Below are 18,949 nucleotides of genomic sequence, written 5' to 3' on the forward strand. Positions count from 1 at the left end.
CTAGGCCAGCTTCCCTGGGATCATGAGACTCCTATCCCTTTGAACTGGAAGCATCAGACCTTCAGAGGCTCAGGAAGAAGCGCTGAAAGCTTCTCTGCATATTCGTGGATCGGAGGGTGGAAGAAGACGGCACTTGTGTGCCATAGGCGGCCAAGCTGCTTTTGTGCCACTGCGTTTACTTTCCTGGATAAACAGAAGAGCAGAGTTACCCACAGTGCCAGCGGGCATGTCCCTCCCAACACAACACAGTCCATTGAACTCAAACCCACGGCTATTTCTCAAAGAGTTTCAAGAAGCTGATTTCATCCCCACACAAGAAAGAGCTTCTCTAACCACCAGAGGTATCTGGCAATGGGATGTGTTGCCTCAAAATGCAATGAATTCCTCACCAAGAGAAGTGTTCAAAAGGAGACTTATGTGCTGGGGATTTTAAAAGAGAAATTCCTAGTATAGAAGGAAGTTGAACTTACAATCTCTTCTAACTAGATTTTCTTATTAATTACACTTTGAACAGTTTGGAAAATAGAGACAACTACAAGTAAGCCTGAGTGTCTTCCCATTTTATTCTAAAGAATTATAGATCCATCAAGCACATGTTTACAAGATCAACAGTTTTTCCTTTAAAGAAGATTCCAACATTTGGGTCTTAGTAGTGGTCAGTGTTGATGAACACTGACTGTGTAACCACATTCTGTGAAGGATCCGAAGGTTCACGTTGAAGGGTAGTAGGAACTACGGGTAGACAGGTAGGTGGGACTTGACTTGGAATGTTTCGAAAAGACAGGCCAAGGTGTTTGAACTTGATCTAAAGGAGAGCAATTGCCGAATTCTGTTACACACTAATTCTGTTTTTATTAATAACTGGCATACCAAAAAAAAATCACCAGTTCAGTGGTTAAACAATTTTGAGAAATACCAGATCAGATTTCTTTACGGCAGGACTTGTCAGTACCTTTAATAGGCTAATGTGCACTGTGTCTCCTCAGGAGGGAGATAGAGTTTAAAGTGTTTCCCAACCTTACTTTCTAATGGGACCCTTTACCAATGAACCTCTCCTGTGATCAATGTCCCACAGAACTCACTTTGGAAAATTGTGGAGTATCAATAAACTCTTAAACAGAAGAGACACTTGACAAGAGCATTGTTTAGCAAAGTAAATCTGAGAGCCACAAGAGGGTAGAATGGAGGGGTAAGACTGGTAATGGTGAGGCCAGCTGGGAGGGCATGGTAGCCTTCCAGGTGTGGGAAGAGCAGAGCTCCTAGGAGACTGGGGCTACTGGGAATTAGTGAGAGGGGTTACTAGGAGAGACATTTCAGCAGAGGGAAAACTAGACCTTGGTGTCAGGTTGGTTATACGGAATGAAAGGCAGAAAAGAGTCAAAGATGACTTCAATATTCTTGCCTGTAATATTGGGGAAATCCCAGGATTGGTTGAGAAACACAGTCGGTTGTCTTAACTACCCAGCTCCTAGCAAGGACTTTTGCAGAGGAGGTGGCTCATATATGCTCCTTGAATAAATGAATGTGTGAACAGAAAGAGTTTTGTGGAAAGCATCGTGGATTTGGTCTTGGCAATGTCGAATTTCAGCCGATGGTGGAATATCATGGTCAGGGGTGTCCTGGAGGCTGTGGAAATATGGGGCATCTTACAGCCCACTTTAGGTGTCTTAGAGCTATTATCATAGCTTGGTGGGAGGCCAAGTCTGAAGAGTTGGGTGAGGCTGCTGAAAGTGTAGCAACTAAATGAGCAGACGTGGGGAGATGGGGTGAGACCAATTCTATGGGGGAAATGATAAGAGATGAAGGGAGTATAGAGAGAAGAGCAGAGGGTTCAGGAAAGAGCCCGAGACACCCAGAGTTAGGGGGTCGGAGGGACCAGCTGAAAGGTCAGGGGGAGGTCAGGAGAAGCACCAAGGGCATGAGAGCCAGTGGGAGTTGTTGATTCACAGGCACAATGTTGCATGTTATTGGGAGGATTCAATGTGAATGTTTAAATGTGTTCTCTACTTCATTTTTGTTTACTTACTTCATGCATGTTTGTCCTATGTTTTAAACTGCAACTGAAATTTATTTTGCATGCTCCTCAGGACCTGGTATGGGACTAGTGCCTCCCGAAGATGCAAACAGGAAGGAAAAGGCTATGGGAGGAATGGGTGAGAGCTGGACCGGGAGGTTTAACTCCCTCCTCATGGCCTGACGGGTGCTTGTGGAGAAGACCTTTTGCCCTTGCTTCCACAGAAGGGCCTGAACCTACACAATTTATTTAGACTTGCCGCTTTATTTTTGTCCCATGTACTATGAGTTTTATTGGTCAGATTATTAAAGGCAAGCCAGAATAGACCTTAAAATTAGATGGCTGCACCCAAACCAAAAGGACAACAGAAGGGCTTGCCCAGGACATCTGTGTGTGTGGGCTGATAATCAAGGTCACAGAAAATCTCAAGATTAATGGAGCCATCCATTGCCGGTGTAAATTTCCAGCTCTGGTTATATCTTTCTCTTATAATCCTTTCTTTCCTCCTTCATGGCTCGAAGTTGATGAAGAAGAGCTAGAAGTGATTTCTCATTTCTCATCATCTCCCACCTGCCACCTGCTCGGTGTTCTCTGAGAACCACTGGCCTTTCCCTTCTTCTCTGCCTTTTCCTCAGTGCATTCCCTCTCTTTGGAAAGCTGTAGTTAACTGAGGAGACACATACTCACAGCCACACTCCAATCACATGGTACAGGCCCCACTGCACGTGCCATGAGGATGACAAAATCTTGAATTGTCAAGAAAAGGTAAAGGACAACATTAAGATTTTTTTTGTTACCCAGGAAAGAGCAGGGAGCATGTTAGCTGTAAACCAGAATGCACCTAAGGAGAAAGAATTTTTAATTGAGGTTCTTTTTTTTTTTTTTAACATCTTTATTGGAGTATAATTGCTTTACAATGGTGTGTTAGTTTCTGCTTTATATCAAAGTGAATCAGCTATACATATACATATATCCCCATATCCCCTCCCTCTTGCATCTCCCTCCCACCCTCCCTATCCCACCCCTCTAGGTGGTCACAAAGCACGGAGCTGATCTCCGTGCGCTATGCAGCTGCTTCCCACTAGCTATCTATTTTACATTTGGTAGTGTATATATGTCCATGCCACTCTCTCACTTCGTCTCAGCTTACCCTTCCCCCTCCCTGTGTCCTCAAGTCCATTCTGCACGTCTGCGTCTTTATTCCTGTCCTGCCCCTAGGTTCTTCAGAACCTTTTTTTTTTTTTTTAGATCCCTTGTATATGTGTTAGCATACGGTATTTGTTTTTCTCTTTCTGACTTACTTCACTCTGTATGACAGTCTCTAGGTCCATCCACCTCACTACAAATAACTCAAATTTCATTTCTTTTTATGGCTGAGTAATATTCCATTGTATATATGTGCCACATCTTCTTTATCCAGTCATCTGTCGATGGACACTTAGATTGCTTCCATGTCCTGGCTATTGTAAATAGTGCTGCAATGAACATTGTGGTACATGACTCCTTTTGAATTATGGTTTTCTCAGGGTATATGCCCAGTAGTGGGATTGCTGGGTCGTATGGTAGTTCTATTTTTAGATTTTTAAGGAACTTCCATACTGTTCTCCATAGTGGCTGTATCAATTTACATTCCCACCAACCATATAGGAGGGTTCCTTTTTCTCCACACCCTTTCCAGCATTTATTGTAGATTTTTTGATGATGGCCATTCTGACTGGTATGAGGTGATACCTTATTGTAGTTTTGACTTGCATTTCTCTAATGATTAGTCATGTTGAGCATCCTTTCATGTGTTTGTTGGCAATCTGTATATCTTCTTTGGAGAAATGTCTATTTAGGTCGTCTGTCCACTTTTGGATTGGGTTGTTTGTTTTTTTGGTATTGAGCTGCATGAGCTGATTGTAAATTTTGAAGATTAATCCTTTGTCAGTTGCTTCCTTTGCAAATATTTACTCCCATTCTGAGGGTTGTCTTTTCATCTAGTTTATGGTTTCCTTTGCTGTGCAAAAGCTTTTAAGTTTCATTACGTCTCATTTGTTTATTTTTGATTTTATTTCCATTTCTCTAGGAGGTGGGTCAAAAAGGATCTTGCTGTGATTTATGTCATGCAGTGTTCTGCCTATGTTTTCCTCTAAGAGTTTTACAGTGTCTGGCCTTACATTTAGGTCTTTAATCCATTTAGAGTTTATTTTTGTGTATGGTATTAGGGAGTGTTCTAATTTCATTCTTTTACATGTAGCTGTCCAGTTTTCCCAGCACCATTTATTGAAGAGGCGGTCTTTTCTCCATTGATTCCGATCTGGATTCCTTTTATTTCTTTTTCTTCTCTGATTGCTGTGGCTAAAACTTCCAAAACTATGTTGAATAAAAGCGGTGAGAGTGGGCAATCTTGTCTTGCTCCTGATCTTAGTGGAAATGGTTTCAGTTTTTCCACTGTTGAGCACAACGTTGGCTGTGGGTTTGTCATATATGGCCTTCATTATGTTGAGGTAAGTTCCCTTTATGCCTACTTTCTGGAGAGTTTTTTTTATCATAAATGGGTGTTGAATTTTGTCAAAAACTTTTTCTGCATCTAATGAGATTATCATATGTTTTTTCTCCTTCAATTTGTTAGTATGGTATATCACATTGATTAATTTGTATATATTGAAGAATCCTTGCATTCCTGGGATAAACCCCATTTGATCATGGTGTATGATCCTTTTAAGGTGCTGTTGGATTCTGTTTGCTAGTATTTTGTTGAGGATTTTTGCATCTATGGTCATCAGTGATATTGGCCTGTAGTTTTCTTTCCTTGTGACATCTTTGTCTGGTTTTGGTGTCAGGGTGATGGTGGCCTCGTAGAATGAGTTTGGGAGTGTTTCTCCCTCTGCTCTATTGTGGAAGAGTTTGCGAATGGTAGGTGATAGCTCTTCTCTAGATGTTTGATAGAATTCGCCTGTGAAGCCATCTGGTCCTGGGCTTTTGTTTGTTGGAAGATTTTTAATCACAGTTTCAATTTCAGTGCTTGTGATTGGTCTGTTTATATATTCTATTTCTTCCTGGTTCAGTCTCGGGAGATTGTGCTTTTCTAAGAATGTGTCCATTTCTTCCAGGTTGTCCATTTTATTGTCATATAGTTGCTTGTAGTAATCTCTCATGATCCTTTGTATTTCTGCAGTGTCAGTTGTTACTTCTCCTTTTTCATTTCTAATTCTATTGATTTGAGTCTTCTCCCTTTTTTTCTTGCTGAGTCTGGCTAATGGTTTATCAATTTTGTTTATCTTCTCAAAGAACCAGCTTTTAGTTTTATTGATCTTTGTTATCATGTCCTTCATTTCTTTTTCATTTCTTTCAGATCTGATCTTTATGATTTCTTTCTTTTCACTAACTTTGAAGTTTTTTTGCTCTTCTTCCTCTAATTGCTTTAGGTGTAAGGTTAGGTTGCTTATTTGAGATGTGTCTTGTTTCTTGCGGTAGGATTGTATTGCTATAAACTTCCCTTTTAGAACTGCTTTTGCTGCATCCCATAGGTTTTGGGTCATCATGTTTTCATTGCCATTTGTTTCTAGGTATTTTTTAATTTCCTGTTTGATTTCTTCAATGATCTCTTGGTTATTTAGTAGTGTATTGTTTAGCCTCCATGTGCTTGTATTTTTTAGAGATTTTTCCCTATAATTGATATCTAGTCTCATAGTGTTCTGGTCAGAAAAGATACTTGATACGATTTCAATTTTCTTAAACTTACCAAGGCTTGATCTGTGACCTAAGATATGGTCTATCCTGGAGAATGTTCTTGGGCACTTGAGAAAAAAGTGTATTCTGTTGTTTTTGGATGGAATGTCCTATAAATATCAATTAAGTCCATCTTTTTTAATGTGTCATATAAAGCTTGTGTTTCCTTATTTATTTTCATTTTGGATCATCTGTCCATTGGTGAAAGTGAGGTGTTAAAATCCCCTACTGTGATTGTGTTACTGTCAATTTCCCCTTTTATGGCTGTTAGCATTTGCCTTATGTATTGAGGTGCTCCTATGTTGAGTGCATAAATATTTATAATTGTTATATCTTCTTCTTGGACTGATCCCTTAATCATTAGGTAGTGTCCTTATTGTCTCTTGTAATAGTCTTTATTTTAAAGTCTCTTTTATCAGGTATGAGTATTGCTACTCCAGGTTTCTTTTGATTTCCATTTGCATGGAATATCTTTTTCCATCCCCTCACTTTCAGTCTGTATGTGTCCCTAGATCTGAAGTGGGTCTCTTGTAGACAGCACATATATGGGTCTTGTTTTTGTATCCATTCAGCCAGTCTATGTCTTTTGGTTGGAGCATTTAATCCATTTACATTTAAGGTAGTTATTGATATGTATGTTCCTATTACCATTTTCTTAATTGTTTTGGGTTTGTTATTGTAAGCCTTTTCCTTCTTTTGTGTTTCCTGCCTAGAGAAGTTCCTTTAGCATTTGTTGTAAAGCTGCTTTGGTGGTGCTGAATTCTCTTAGCTCTTGCTTGTCTGTAAAGGTTTTAATTTCTCCATTGAAACTGAATGAGATCCTGCTGGGTAGAGTAATCTTAGTTGTAGGTTTTTCCCTTTCATCACTTTAAATATCCTGCCACTCCCTTCTGGCTTGCAGTTTCTGCTGAAAGATCAGCTGTTAACCTTATGGGGATTCCCTTGTATGTTATTTTGTTGCTTTTCCCTTGCTGCTTTTAGTATTTTTTGTTTGTATTTAACTTTTGATAGTTTGATTAATATGTGTCTTGGTGTGTTTCTCCTTGGATTTATCCTGTATGAGACTCTCTGCACTTCCTGGACTTGATTATTTCCTTTCCCATATTAGGGAAGTTTTCAACTATAATCTCCTCATGTATTTTCTCAGACCCTTTCTTTTCCTCTTCTTCTTCTGGGACCCCTATAATTCGAATGTTGGCTCGTTTAATGTTGTCCCAGAGGTCTCTGAGACTGTCCTCAATTCTTTTCATTCTTTTTTCTTTATTCTGGTCTGTAATAGTTATTTCTACTATTTTATCTTCCAGGTCACTTATCTGTTCTTCTGCCTCAGTTATTCTGCTCTTGATTCCTTCTAGAGAATTTTAAATTTCATTTATTGTGTTGTTCATCATTGTTTGTTTGCTCTTTAATTCTTCTAGGTCCTTGGTAAACATGTCTTACTTCCTCCATTCTATTTCCAAGATTTTTGGATCACTCTTACTATCATTACTCTGAATTCTTTTTCAGTTAGACTGCCTACTTCCTCTTCATTTGTTTGGTCTGGTGGATTTTTACCTTGCTCCTTCATCTGCTGTGTGTTTTTCTGTCTTCTCATTTTGCTTAACTTACTGTGTTTGGGTCTCCTTTTCACAGGCTGCAGGTTCATAGTTCCCATTGTTTTTGGTGTCTGCCCTCAGTGGGTAAGGTTGGTTCAGTGGGTTGTGTAGGCTCCCTGGTGGAGGGGACTGGTGCCTGTGTTCTGGTGGATGAGGCTGGATCTTGTCTTTCTGGTGGGCAGGACCATGTCTAATGGTGTGTTTTGGGGTGTCCGTGAGCTTATTATGATTTTAGGCAGCTTCTCTGCTAATGCGTGGGTTTGTATTCCTGTTTTGCTAGTTTTTTGGCATGGGGTGTCCAGCACTGTAGCTTGCTGGTCGTTGAGTGGAGCTGGGTCTTAGCATTGAGATGGAGACCACTGGGAGAGTTTTGCCTTTTGATATTACGTGGGGCTGGTAGGTCTCTGGTGGACCAATGTCCTGAACTCAGCTCTCCCACCTCATAGGCTCAGGCCTGACACCTGGCAGGAGCACCAAGACCCTGTCAACCGTATGGCTCAGAAGAAAATGGAGAAAAAAAAAGAAAGAAAGAAGGAAATAAAATAAAATAAAATAAAATAAAGTTATTAAAATAAAAATTAAAAAATTAAAAGTAATAAAAAGAAAGAAAGAAGAGAGCAACCAAATCAATAAACAAATCTAGGGGCTTCCCTGATGGCACAGTGGTTGAGAATCTGCCTGCCAATGCAGGGGACACAGGTTCGAGCCCTGGTCTGGGAGGATCCCACATGCTGTGTAGCGACTAGGCCCGTGAGCCACAGCTGCTGAGCCTGCGCGTCTGGAGCCTGTGCTCCGCAACAAGAGAGGCTGAGACAGTGAGAGGCCCGTGCACCGCGATGAAGAGTGGCCCCCGCTCGCCGCAACTGGGCAAAGCCCTCGCACAGAAACAAAGACCCAACACAGCCAAAAGTAAATATAAATAAATAAATTAATAAAAAAAAAACAAACAAATCTACCAATGATAATAAGCTCTAAATACTAAACTAAGATAAACATAAAACCAGAAACAAATTAGATGCAGAAAGCAAACCCCAAGTCTACAGTTGCTCCCAAAGTCCACTGCCTCAATTTTGGGATGATTTGTTGTCTATTCAGGTATTCCACAGATGCAGGGTACATCAAGTTGATTGTGGAGATTTAATCCACTGCTCCTGAGGCTGCTGGGAGAGATTTCCTTTTCTCTTCTTTGTTCCCACAGCTCCTGGGGTTCAGCTTTGGATTTGGCAGCGTCTCTGCATGTAGGTTGCCTGAGGACGTCTGTTCCCGCTCAGACAGGACGGGGTTAAAGGAGCAGCTGACTAGGGGGCTCTGGCTCACTCAGGCCGGGGGGAGGGAGGGGTACGGATGCGTGGTGAGCCTGCGGCGGCAGAGGCCGGCGTGACGTTGCAACAGCCTGAGACGCGCCGTGTGTTCTCCCGGGGAAGTTGTCCGCGCTGATAGCCGCGGCTCGCGCCTGTCTCTGGAGCTTGTTTAGGCGGTGCTCTGAATCCCCTCTCCTCGCGCACCCCGAAACAATGGTCTCTTGCCTCTTCGGCAGCTCCAGACCTTTTCCCGGACTCCCTCCCGGCTAGCCGTGGTGCACTAGCCCCCTTCAGGCTGTGTTCACGCTGCCAACCCCAGTCCTCTCCCTGCGATCCGACCGAAGCCCGAGCCTCAGCTCCCAGCCCCCGCCCGCCCCGGCGGCTGAGCAGACAAGCCTCTCGGGCTGGTGAGTGCTGCTCGGCACCGATCCTCTGTGCGGGAATCTCTCCGCTTTGCCCTCCGCACCCCTGTGGCTGCGCTCTCCTCCGTGGCTCTGAAGCTTCCCCCCTCCGCCACCCCCATCTCCGCCAGTGAAGGGGCTTCCTAGTGTGTGGAAACCTTTCCTCCTTCACAGCTCCCTCCCACTGGTGCAGGTCCCGTCCCTAAGCTTTTGTCTCTATTATTTCTTTTTTCTTTTGCCCTACCCAGGTACGTGGGGATTTTCTTGCCTTTTGGGAAGTCTGAGGTCTTCTGCCAGCATTCAGTAGGTGTTCTGTAGGAGTTGTTCCACATGTAGATATATTTTTGTTTTTTTTGTGGGGAGGAGGGTGATCTCCACATCTTACTCCTCCGCCATCTTGAAGTGCCCCCCTTAACTGAGGTTCTGAATCACGAACATGATCATTAGCCTGTTTTCCATATATTTTTCCGGAGTGAAAATCCCAGAATATTAAGGATACTCACGGGTGGCAGTGACCAACACTGACAGTGACAATCCCAGAAAAGAAATCCAGGTATCTGTTTCCTTCATAATCAAAGAGCCACTCCATGTGCCCCTGGTGGAGCAACAAGGGCTCTGAGAAATAGGCTGTCAGCACAGGAGAAAGATGTTGCTTGTGGATCTCCAGGACTCGATCATAGGCAAGGGACTGTAGGTAGGCAAGATTTAAGTGTTTAACATCTTCCTTATCCCCACATTGCTTACAACATCACTAGCGGGTCCATATAGCAGGGCCTGGCCTCCCCACCAACCCGGCACAGGGCTGCTGCCCTCGCTCATCAGGGCAGCTCTTTGCCCAGTGACCTCCTTGCAGGACAGACACCCAGGTCCTTCCTCTCAAGTGGAGGAAATTATTCATGTGGCCCTTTAATCCCTTTCTAGATCAAACATGGAGAAGGGGGATGGAATTTTCTACCTCTCAATGGAAAGCCTTGGCGTTGAGTTAATTCTAGCTGTGAAAAAAAGTAAAAGACTTTGGAAGTAAATGTCTGAAGTAATGTGGTGTTTTTCCTCTGTAGTTTTTTTTGAGAATAAAAGAATGAAGTGCTTGTGGTGTTTATGTCTTTAATTACAAAGCCTCTGTCCTATAGTTCTCTTCTCTGTGGGTCCCTCCTGACTCTATTAATTCTACAATTTCTAACTTATGAATATAATGTAGGATGAAGGGGTGTTGGGGAGAGAGGGAGAGAGACAGAGACACAGAGAGGGAGAGAGAGAATGAGTCCAATATTTATTAGCCTGAGAGCAAAATGATAACTTTATAGTTTTTGGTGGAGGACTCAGGAAGGTCAGATTATGCATTGACATATGAGATAGAATAAAATGTGAGCCTTCACATTTGTGATCTATGTATTTCTTTGTGTGTGTACATCTATGCCTACATCCCTGTGATACATATATTGTCATGGGCAGTCTCTTCCTTGCATTCTCTGTCTCCTTCTGTTTAGTCTCTCCATCTCTGCCTCTGTCTGTCTCTGTCTCACACACACACCAACTCATGCAATGCCACTGAATGGGGTAAGAGAGTTCAGATGCTCCCAGTGACTTAAGGGATAGGACATCTGAGATGGATGGCTCAGTGGCAGGCAGGGCCGTCTGTGGGTCCTTCTTGAGGAAGCAACTACTTGAGGTCTCCCAAGAAGAACCACCTCGTTGGGGTATTCCTACAGCTCTTACTCTCACCTGGTATCTTTCAGGTGTGAAGTCACACGGAGGCATGCTGGGCTTTGTATGAAGACCGAGCTTGGTTACAGATGTCCAGAAAGCACCTGCTGAAAGTGAAGTGAGTTAATGTCCTCAGCTAAACATCACACAGGCACGTTCGTAAGAATCATCTATAGTTACCTGAATCAAAGTCCTGAGGCACTTTTGTTTATTTCTTATTTAAATCAGCCTTTGGATTTAAAACTGAGGTATCTTTTTTTAAAAAAATAAATTTATTTATTTATTTTTGGCTGCATTGGGTCTTCATCGCTGTGCGTGGGCTTTCTCTAGTTGCGGCGAGCGGGGGCTACTCTTCGTTGCGGTGCACGGGCTTCTCATTGCTGTGGCTTCTCTTGTTGCGGACCACGGGCTCTAGGCACGTGGGCTACAGTAGTTGTGGCTCGCGGGCTCTAGAACGCAGGCTCAGTAGTTGTGGCGCACGGGCTTAGTTGCTCCGCGGCATGTGGGATCTTCCCGGACCAGGGCTCGAACCCACGTGCCCTGCATTGGCAGGCGGATTCTTAACCACTGCGCCACCAGGGAAGTCCTCTTTCTTTTTTTTTTTTTTTTTTTTTTTTTTAGCAGCTCAGAAAGAGTTTTTACTCACAAGGCAGCCAAGCGAGGAGACTGGAGGACAAGTCTCAGAACTGCCTCCCCAGTTGGGATATTTATGGAATAAGCAGGGTGGTCTTAGATGTGGGGAAAGGTAATCGGTGGTAGGGAAGAAGATGAGGTAATTGGTGCTCTGCGCAGGTGCATCTCGGTTACGAAGTCTGCATATTCAAAACCGAGGCGCCGAGCGGGACCGGATGGTGGAATTTTCCAGCCTCTGACGTCACCAGGCCAGTGAGCACAGGCCCCAAACTGAGGTATCTTAATAATGAATTTTCTTTTTTTTGGCTGTGTCACGCGGCTTATAGGATATTAGTTCTCTGACCAGGGTTTGAACCCAGGCCCTCGGCAGTGAGAGTGCGGAGTCCTAGCCACTGGACCACCAGGGAAGTCCCAATAATGAATTTTCTTAAACAACAAGGTCCTACTGTACTGCACAGGGAACTACATTCATTATCCCGTGATAAACCATAATGGAAAAGAATATTTAAAAGAATATATGTGTATAACTGAGTCACTGCTGTACAGCAGAAATTAACACAACATTGTAAATCAACTATACTTCAATCAAATTAAAAATAAAAATTAAAAAATAATGAATTTTCTGGAGGAAAAAAGAGAGCTCCTCTCAAATCTAGTCAGGAGAGGCACAGAGGATACTGGGGGAAGTCATGGTTTCTCCCACCTGGGTCCCTCACAAGCTTGGGAAGTTCCTCCCTCTGTCACCTGTATGGACTGTAATTCTCTGTTCAGTTCAAACTTCTGCCAGGGCCGGGGGTTGCAGGAGTCCATCCTCTGTCAATAGAGGTGCTTTCTAAACTTTGACCTTCCTAGTCCCTGAATCCCAGTGCCTAGCCCAGTTCCCAGTACTGGGTTGGCTCCAACAAACAAAGAACGAATGGCTTTTGACTATTCTTGTAGGGGATGAGGAGAGAGAGGTGCTAGGCCATGTACTATAATAATAAATACATGAAAGGAGATCTGGAAGACAAAACCTTCCTGTAAAACACAACTTGAAGTCCATGACAACACAAGACCATGGCAAAGAAAAGATAAGCTGAGCCAGAGGAATCATTAAATATTTGGAGCTAGAAGGAAGCTTAGTTTTTTTGGGGGGGGGGTGGTCAAAATGCTCATTTTATAGATGTAGAAACCAGCCTAAAGTGGTAAATTAATTTGTTTAAGATCACCAAGCTAGTTAGCTGCAGAACAAGAACAAAACTCCCAGTTTCTGACTCCCAGCCTGGTACCGTTTCGCTCATTCACTGGCCACCTCCATCCTCCTCCGCCAGCACAGATTTTGACCCCTCTATAGCAGTGGGATGGAATAATAGAATCAGAGAACATCGGAGCTGGAAGAGATATCTAGAAACCTTATAAGTACTCTTAGAAAAGAATGCTGCTAATCTTGAGGATTCAAGGTCAGTATGGAGAAAATTTTACAGGTGGAGAGAGCTGAGGAAATGATGTCTCTTGTTCAGCATGAAGGTTTGAATCCATGGATGTAATGTTGGTGTTTTGTGTGGCTATAAAGTCACCCTCCTGAGAAACACAATGAACAATTGTGTTTTTAAATGAATCTGGAAAGTAATGACACTGACTCTCTTTCTTTCAGAGAAAACTCATCCACTTTTCTGCTCTAAATAATCACGAATGTCGTTAATTTGCTCTTACTTTAAAAGCAAGTGGCTTTTGGCTATCCATACATAGAAATGACCCAAAAAATAATAGCTAAGTTTTCTGAGAATTTCACCTTTTCAAAAGCTTTTCATTGTGTCTCTCTACATTAGTTACTGTTCTAATATGGGGAAAACAATTCTGAGTGTTTCTAAGAATTCGAATTCTCTTCACTCCTGCAGTCTCATTTTACTATCTGCAAAATTGGAGTTACCCATTGAGGAGGCTGAAAGGTCTCTTGACTTCAAAGTTACAGGAAATTATGAAAGTCTGGAGGGGGAAGAAAGAGAGTTGGAAAAATTTGATAAAGAAAAGCTTGAATTTTAAATGGTCAAGTTAGGTATATTCATTCATTCATTTGTTTATTCACCAAACTGATAGGAATATGATGGCTGAATGAGTGCTCAAAATGAAATACATAAAATTCTGCTCTCAGGAAGGAAGGAAGGATGGAAGGAAGGAAGATTAGCAAGCAAGTAGGAAAAATAATGTCAGTAAGTGAAATAAGTCTAGATTACATCTCACACTTGTATGTAGAATCCAAAAAATGAAACAAATGAATGACTATGACAAAACAGAAACAGACTCAGAGATATAGAGAACAAACTAGTGGTTACCAGTGGGGAGAAGGATGAGGGGGAGGGGCCAGGTAGGGGTAGGGGATGAAGAGGTACAACTACTATGTATAAAATAAATAAGGTACAAGGATATATTGTACAGCACAGGGCATATAGCCAGTATTTCATTATAACTTTAAATGGAGTATTATCTATAAAAATATTGAATCACTATGTTGCACACTTGAAATTAATATAGTATTGTCAATCAACTGTACTTTGATAAAAAAAGAAAAAAAGTCTAGACAACATCTTCAAACAGCTGAAAACCTCTCTCGCTAAACAACCCAAACTCAAAAATAACAGTACATATAATAGTTGGTTGACAAAAAGAAAGAAAATGCTTCAGTTTTCATTATTTGCTGTAAGAAATTCAAACCTAAACATGTTGATAGTTGCCTGCATTCTTTATTCAAAATAGCCTATGTTTTGAGGGTGACGTAGAGTTGAGGGTTGATAAAGCTTCTCTTGGGCTCCTGGAAATTGTGTGTGCGCGTGTGTGCACCTGCCTGTTTGCACGCCTGGGGCCCGGGAGTATGGGGCTAGTGGTGGTGGGGAGAAGACAGCACCAAGGGGGTCGGGGAAGGGATAATGAAATCTGGGTTAATAAAACTGAATCCCACATCTATTTTGGCATATAAATTTTTTTTTGTCCCTGTTTTATCATTTTGACTGGTCTGATGTTGCCTTTTTAAGCCTGATGCTGAACATGGATGACAGCTAATGATTTTCATTAAATTCATTAAATTCATCAACTTCCACTCAATTCATCTGAACAACTCAAGACATTTAAAGATGGCATTTGGGGGAGGGAGGGGGAGGAATAAATTAGGAGTATAGGATTAATAGATACACATCACTTTATGTAAAATAGCTACACAACAGGGATTTACTGTATAGCACAGGGAACTATATTCAATATCTTGTAATAATCTATAATGGAAAAGAATCTGAAAAAAAAGATACATGTATAACTGAATCACTTTGCTGTACACCTGAAACTTACACAATATTGTAAACCAACTCTACTTCAAATAAAAAGATGGTTCCGTTTGGAGACCACCACCACTCTTGCCAAGTGGGAAACTAGATTTAATTTTCCGGCTGCCTAATTCTCACCAACAGAGTTCCACAACAGACAAGTCACCTTAGCTCTGTGTTCTTTCCCCCCAAATCATAGTATCAAAAAGTGAAAACCTGTTGGGCAAGGTAAGTGAGAGAAATCCGGTTTTGTAGACATTTGAAAATTCTAGGGGAAATTCTCTTTGTAATGACAAAGATTTTTCTAATATCCACAACCAGCTTTCAACACAGGGTGGGTATTTATTAAGAGCCTGTGACTCTTTCAAATTAAAAAAAGGTTATAAATATTTGAAAATACACAATGGACATACTTGGTAGAACATTAAGGGAATTTATTAAAGTGCTAACGATGACTTATTTCTGCATAGCATATTAGGTCACTTTAAAAAACTTGTCACTTTGGGTATCTCATCTGATACTCGGGCTAGCCAGCGAGTTAGGAGAGGAAGATTTTATCCCTTACCTTAGAGCTGAGGCCGTGATTAAACGTGACGTGTTCGCAGCTTTGAGGTCCCACCCTCACCCCCCATGGGGCTGAGGGCCTGAGGCCACCTCCTTTCTCCCTTCATAAACTGTCCCACAGTCTGCAGGAAGTTACGGAGGATGCTCAGCCTTGATTGAACTGTGTGCTCTAGGTGACCGGATAATAATACCAGCTGCCTGTCTCCCGCCAGGGAAGCCAAGGGAAGGGTGTGAGACCTCTGAAGGGTGAATCAGATGTCCCCGCTTCTGGATCTGAAGTCTTGAGCAAAGGACCAGGATGGAGGGGCTAGCTGGAGGTCCTCATTAGAGCCATGATGTGCTTCCGAGGCTGTTCCTGCCTGGAGTTCCTGCTGTTTCCACGGGGCTTTCCCTGGTATCTTTGCAAGTCCAGTCCTGCCCACCTCCTCACCTTCCTATTGATTCTTATAGCCCCTCCCACCTTCCCTCTGTATCCTTCCAATAAATGTCCTTTTCCCTAAGTAAACCAAGGCCAGTTGCCATTGTTCACCAGCAAGAGCTCTGCCTGATTCCCAGGCTGGTGGCTCCATCCTTCCTTTGGTACTTTTGGGGGCAGGCCTTCTCTGAGCCCCTCCTGGCCCTCTGTTGGGCTTAGCTCAGTCCGCAGATGGCAGCAAGGATGGCCTGGAGGGGCAGGCGGGACACCTACCCTTAGGGCTAATTTGAATGTTTTTCTTAGAAAAGGCTTTGCAGGAGGCTTGGGAAGTTTCTCAGCTGGAAATGGGTGTTATTTGCAATCCACTTGCCCTCCTGGGCACCCCTCCTTGTGGGAGAGAAGGCAGTTGATAGCAAAATGGTATGTTTGAGCATATACCCCACCTGCCTAGACATGTTATAAATTTAATAATCTTTAGCTAATTAGTAAGAAAGAAGGCATGGCTGAGATATTTTCTCCATTCTTTTATCCTGAAAACAAATTGCTTCTGTAACTTTGTGGACATAGCCTAAAGTGATTGTGCCTATCAAACAGAGGTAAGGCTGAACATTGTATGCACACATATATCACATAATATACATGCAGATGTTCTACAAGGATTGTGACATACTCTTTTTTTTGGCTGCACCATGCAGCATGCGGGATCTCAGTTCCCCAACCAGGATTGAACCTTCGCCCCCTGCAGTGGAAGCTCGGAGTCCTAACCACTGGACTGCCAGGGAAGTCCTGTGACACATTTTTATTTTTGCATATCTGACAGCTTTTAACACCAGGTGATCTTCCTGTCTAACATGGCCCCCTGCCTCCCCCTCCGCCCATTTTATTTTTCTATTGCCTCACCATGATTTGGTTTGATTTACAGCATGTATCTCGACTGGATTTCATTTTTTCATATTTACCTGTTTATCTGTTTATGCTCAGTCTCCCCCACTGGGATACATAAGGGCTGAGATTTTGTTTTGCTCAGATGTGGGTAGGTGCTCACATACTTATTGCCTAATGTCTATTTGCACCCCACAGATTCTTAAGAAGGGTGTGTTCAATGAGTGTGTGTTTGGATGAACAAACAAGCAGGCAGGTATTTAGGACTAGTAGGTAAGAAAGTAGAAGCCAAGTCCCAAAGGTTTTGGAAAGACCAGGTAAAAAGTATGACATCCATGTCTACGTGTCCTGGGTTTGCAAGATTACTTTTCCCCTGGAGTGTCCTTGGTGGAGCCATGTGAAGGGGTCCTCAGTGAGTTGATCAAGATCTCTAGGCACCGAGCCTCACCTGTAATTTCCCATCTCCTGCTCCCACCATCAGCCCAGCTCCACAACCCTCAGGGCAGGGGTAGGAAAGGGGAAGAGGCAGCAGAGAGGGCATTTTCTCTTACTTTGTCAACAACCGGTACTTTTAGGATAGCGTCCTCTTTACCGAGCATAAGACTCTGGGTATAATTCTAGCTCCTTCTCAGGAAATGTTGGAGTTAAATAGTGTTCTGGAGAAAGACCCATGACTGGGGGAAAAGACAAATCCAAACAGGATTGGAAAAAGGGTGGGTAAGAAAGGGCCTGGTGGAATCGCTCTGACTTTGGAGCCAGACAGACCTGGCTTTGAACCCCAAGTTGCCACTTCTATGTTTCTGCCTTTGACCAAATTTCTTAATTATCCTTTATTCTTCTGTCTCCTCATCTGTGAAATGGGATAATAGTACTCCCTAAGAAGTTTGATTGAAGATGAGAGGAGATAATGCATTTAAAGCATCAGATATGTATTAAGTTTCAAAGAATTGCAATTGTTAAGGGGGAAAAAAGCAAATGGAAGAGGAAGGAAGGAGATAGGAAAAGGAAAGATGAGGAGAGAATGAAGATAAAATTGATCATGATGGGCAATGGAAAAGGGTCCCCTCTGTTTGTTCGGGGCCTGTGGGGCACAGGGTCCCACTATGATACATCAATGTGCAAATGCCTACTTACGCTCGAGTTTGCAGCAGGGAAGTTGGTGAGGAGGTGGTAGGCTCCTAGTGAAACAAGATAGGCACATGAAGCCACCACCAGACCTGGCTACCCCAGGTCTGTTACTGCTGGAGAAAGAGGAGAGTCTGAGTGGAAGAAGAGGGCTCAGGGTCTAGACCTGGCTTGAGTGACTTTGGGCAAATGACTACACTTCTCTGAGGCTGTTTCCTTGTTAGTAATTGAGGGGGTGGTACCACTTTCTGGAGGCCTGGTGGAAATTTGTGAAGATGCTTTATGTTTTTTAAAATAGTTATCCTCAAGCATCTGTATACTACAGTTAATACTTTATTATTTTGAATTTCTTTCTTTTTCTTTCTTCTTTATGTTACTGCGACTGTTTTTATTTTGAAATTGTGTATAGTCAGATTTTATTATCCATGAATTTCATTTCAGGACGAAAGGAAGCATTACAAAATATTGGACAGGAGAAGGGGACAGTGGGTCTGAAAAGGCGAGGTCTAGCTCACAGGTCTTAGTTGACTTGTCTCTAAGACCCTATCTGGGTCTAACATTCCAGAATTCCAGGCAACAGGCTCCAGAGCTCAGCCCTTCCCCTCTCGCTGACCCTCTGCTGACCCACGTCCCTCTGGTTTCCACTCACCTTTGGGGGAAGGGCATGTCTTGGGAGTCCTGGGAGTTGAGGTCTCCAGGTACAAAGCTCTCAGCAAATATCTCCAGGCTAGAGTCATCTCTCCCAGTCAGGAAGCAAATCCCCGTGGAAGCAGGTCTGAGGAAGGGCTCCACTGCTCACTCACCAGCTGGACTTTGAGATTAGGACGGAAGGGGAGGAGCTCCCCAGGGGAGTCCTGGAGGGGTTACTGCTTCCACTTCCGGCGGGTCCCAAGGGGAGAGAAAGAGAAAGGGAGTGGGAGAGAGGGAAGGAGGGAGGGAGGGAGAGGGAAAAGAGAAGGCAGGCAGGCAGGCAAAGCAAAGGTCTTCTGGACTATTTTGCTAGTTTTATGTCCCATCGGGGTCTCATCAGGATGAGAGTCTCTCTGCGGAAGGGTGGTGATGGGCCTGGAGGAAGGGTCAGGATATAGTTGCAGGGGTCAGAGACTTAGAAAGGAGAGGAGTGAAAAAGAGAGAGAGAAGGAAGATATCCATGAATTAAATGGGTAAAGACACTGGTTTTCGTATTGGGGGTCTTGGAGGAAGACAAGAGGGACTAATGGGGAAGGGGGTAGTCCACGGGAAAGGAGAAGGGCACCAAAAAGCTAGGGACGGCTCTGGACAGCTGCGTATCCCCTTAGGTATCTGAAT

General features: G+C 43.1%; 1 protein-coding gene across 2 annotated transcripts in view; it reads right to left on the reverse strand.

Annotated features, from left to right (window-relative positions):
- The window catches only part of AGXT2 (alanine--glyoxylate aminotransferase 2), a 46,787-nt gene extending 28,409 nt beyond the window's left edge, over positions 1–18,378 (reverse strand). The window contains exons 1-4 of one of the 2 annotated variants that reach the window (XM_061187694.1): positions 18,291–18,378; positions 10,748–10,833; positions 9,529–9,713; positions 60–183 (exon numbers count right to left, since the gene is read on the reverse strand). In XM_061187694.1, the coding sequence (XP_061043677.1) occupies positions 60–183; positions 9,529–9,713; positions 10,748–10,833; positions 18,291–18,378 (483 nt within the window). Of the gene's footprint in view, positions 1–59; positions 184–9,528; positions 9,714–10,747; positions 10,837–18,290 lie in introns of both variants that reach the window. The other variant, XM_061187695.1, reaches the window with a different exon arrangement.
- Positions 18,379–18,949: the final 571 nt, after the last annotated feature.

This window comes from Eubalaena glacialis, chromosome 4 (genome assembly GCF_028564815.1).
Source record: "Eubalaena glacialis isolate mEubGla1 chromosome 4, mEubGla1.1.hap2.+ XY, whole genome shotgun sequence".
In the NCBI taxonomy this organism is placed as follows: Eukaryota; Metazoa; Chordata; class Mammalia; order Artiodactyla; family Balaenidae; genus Eubalaena; species Eubalaena glacialis.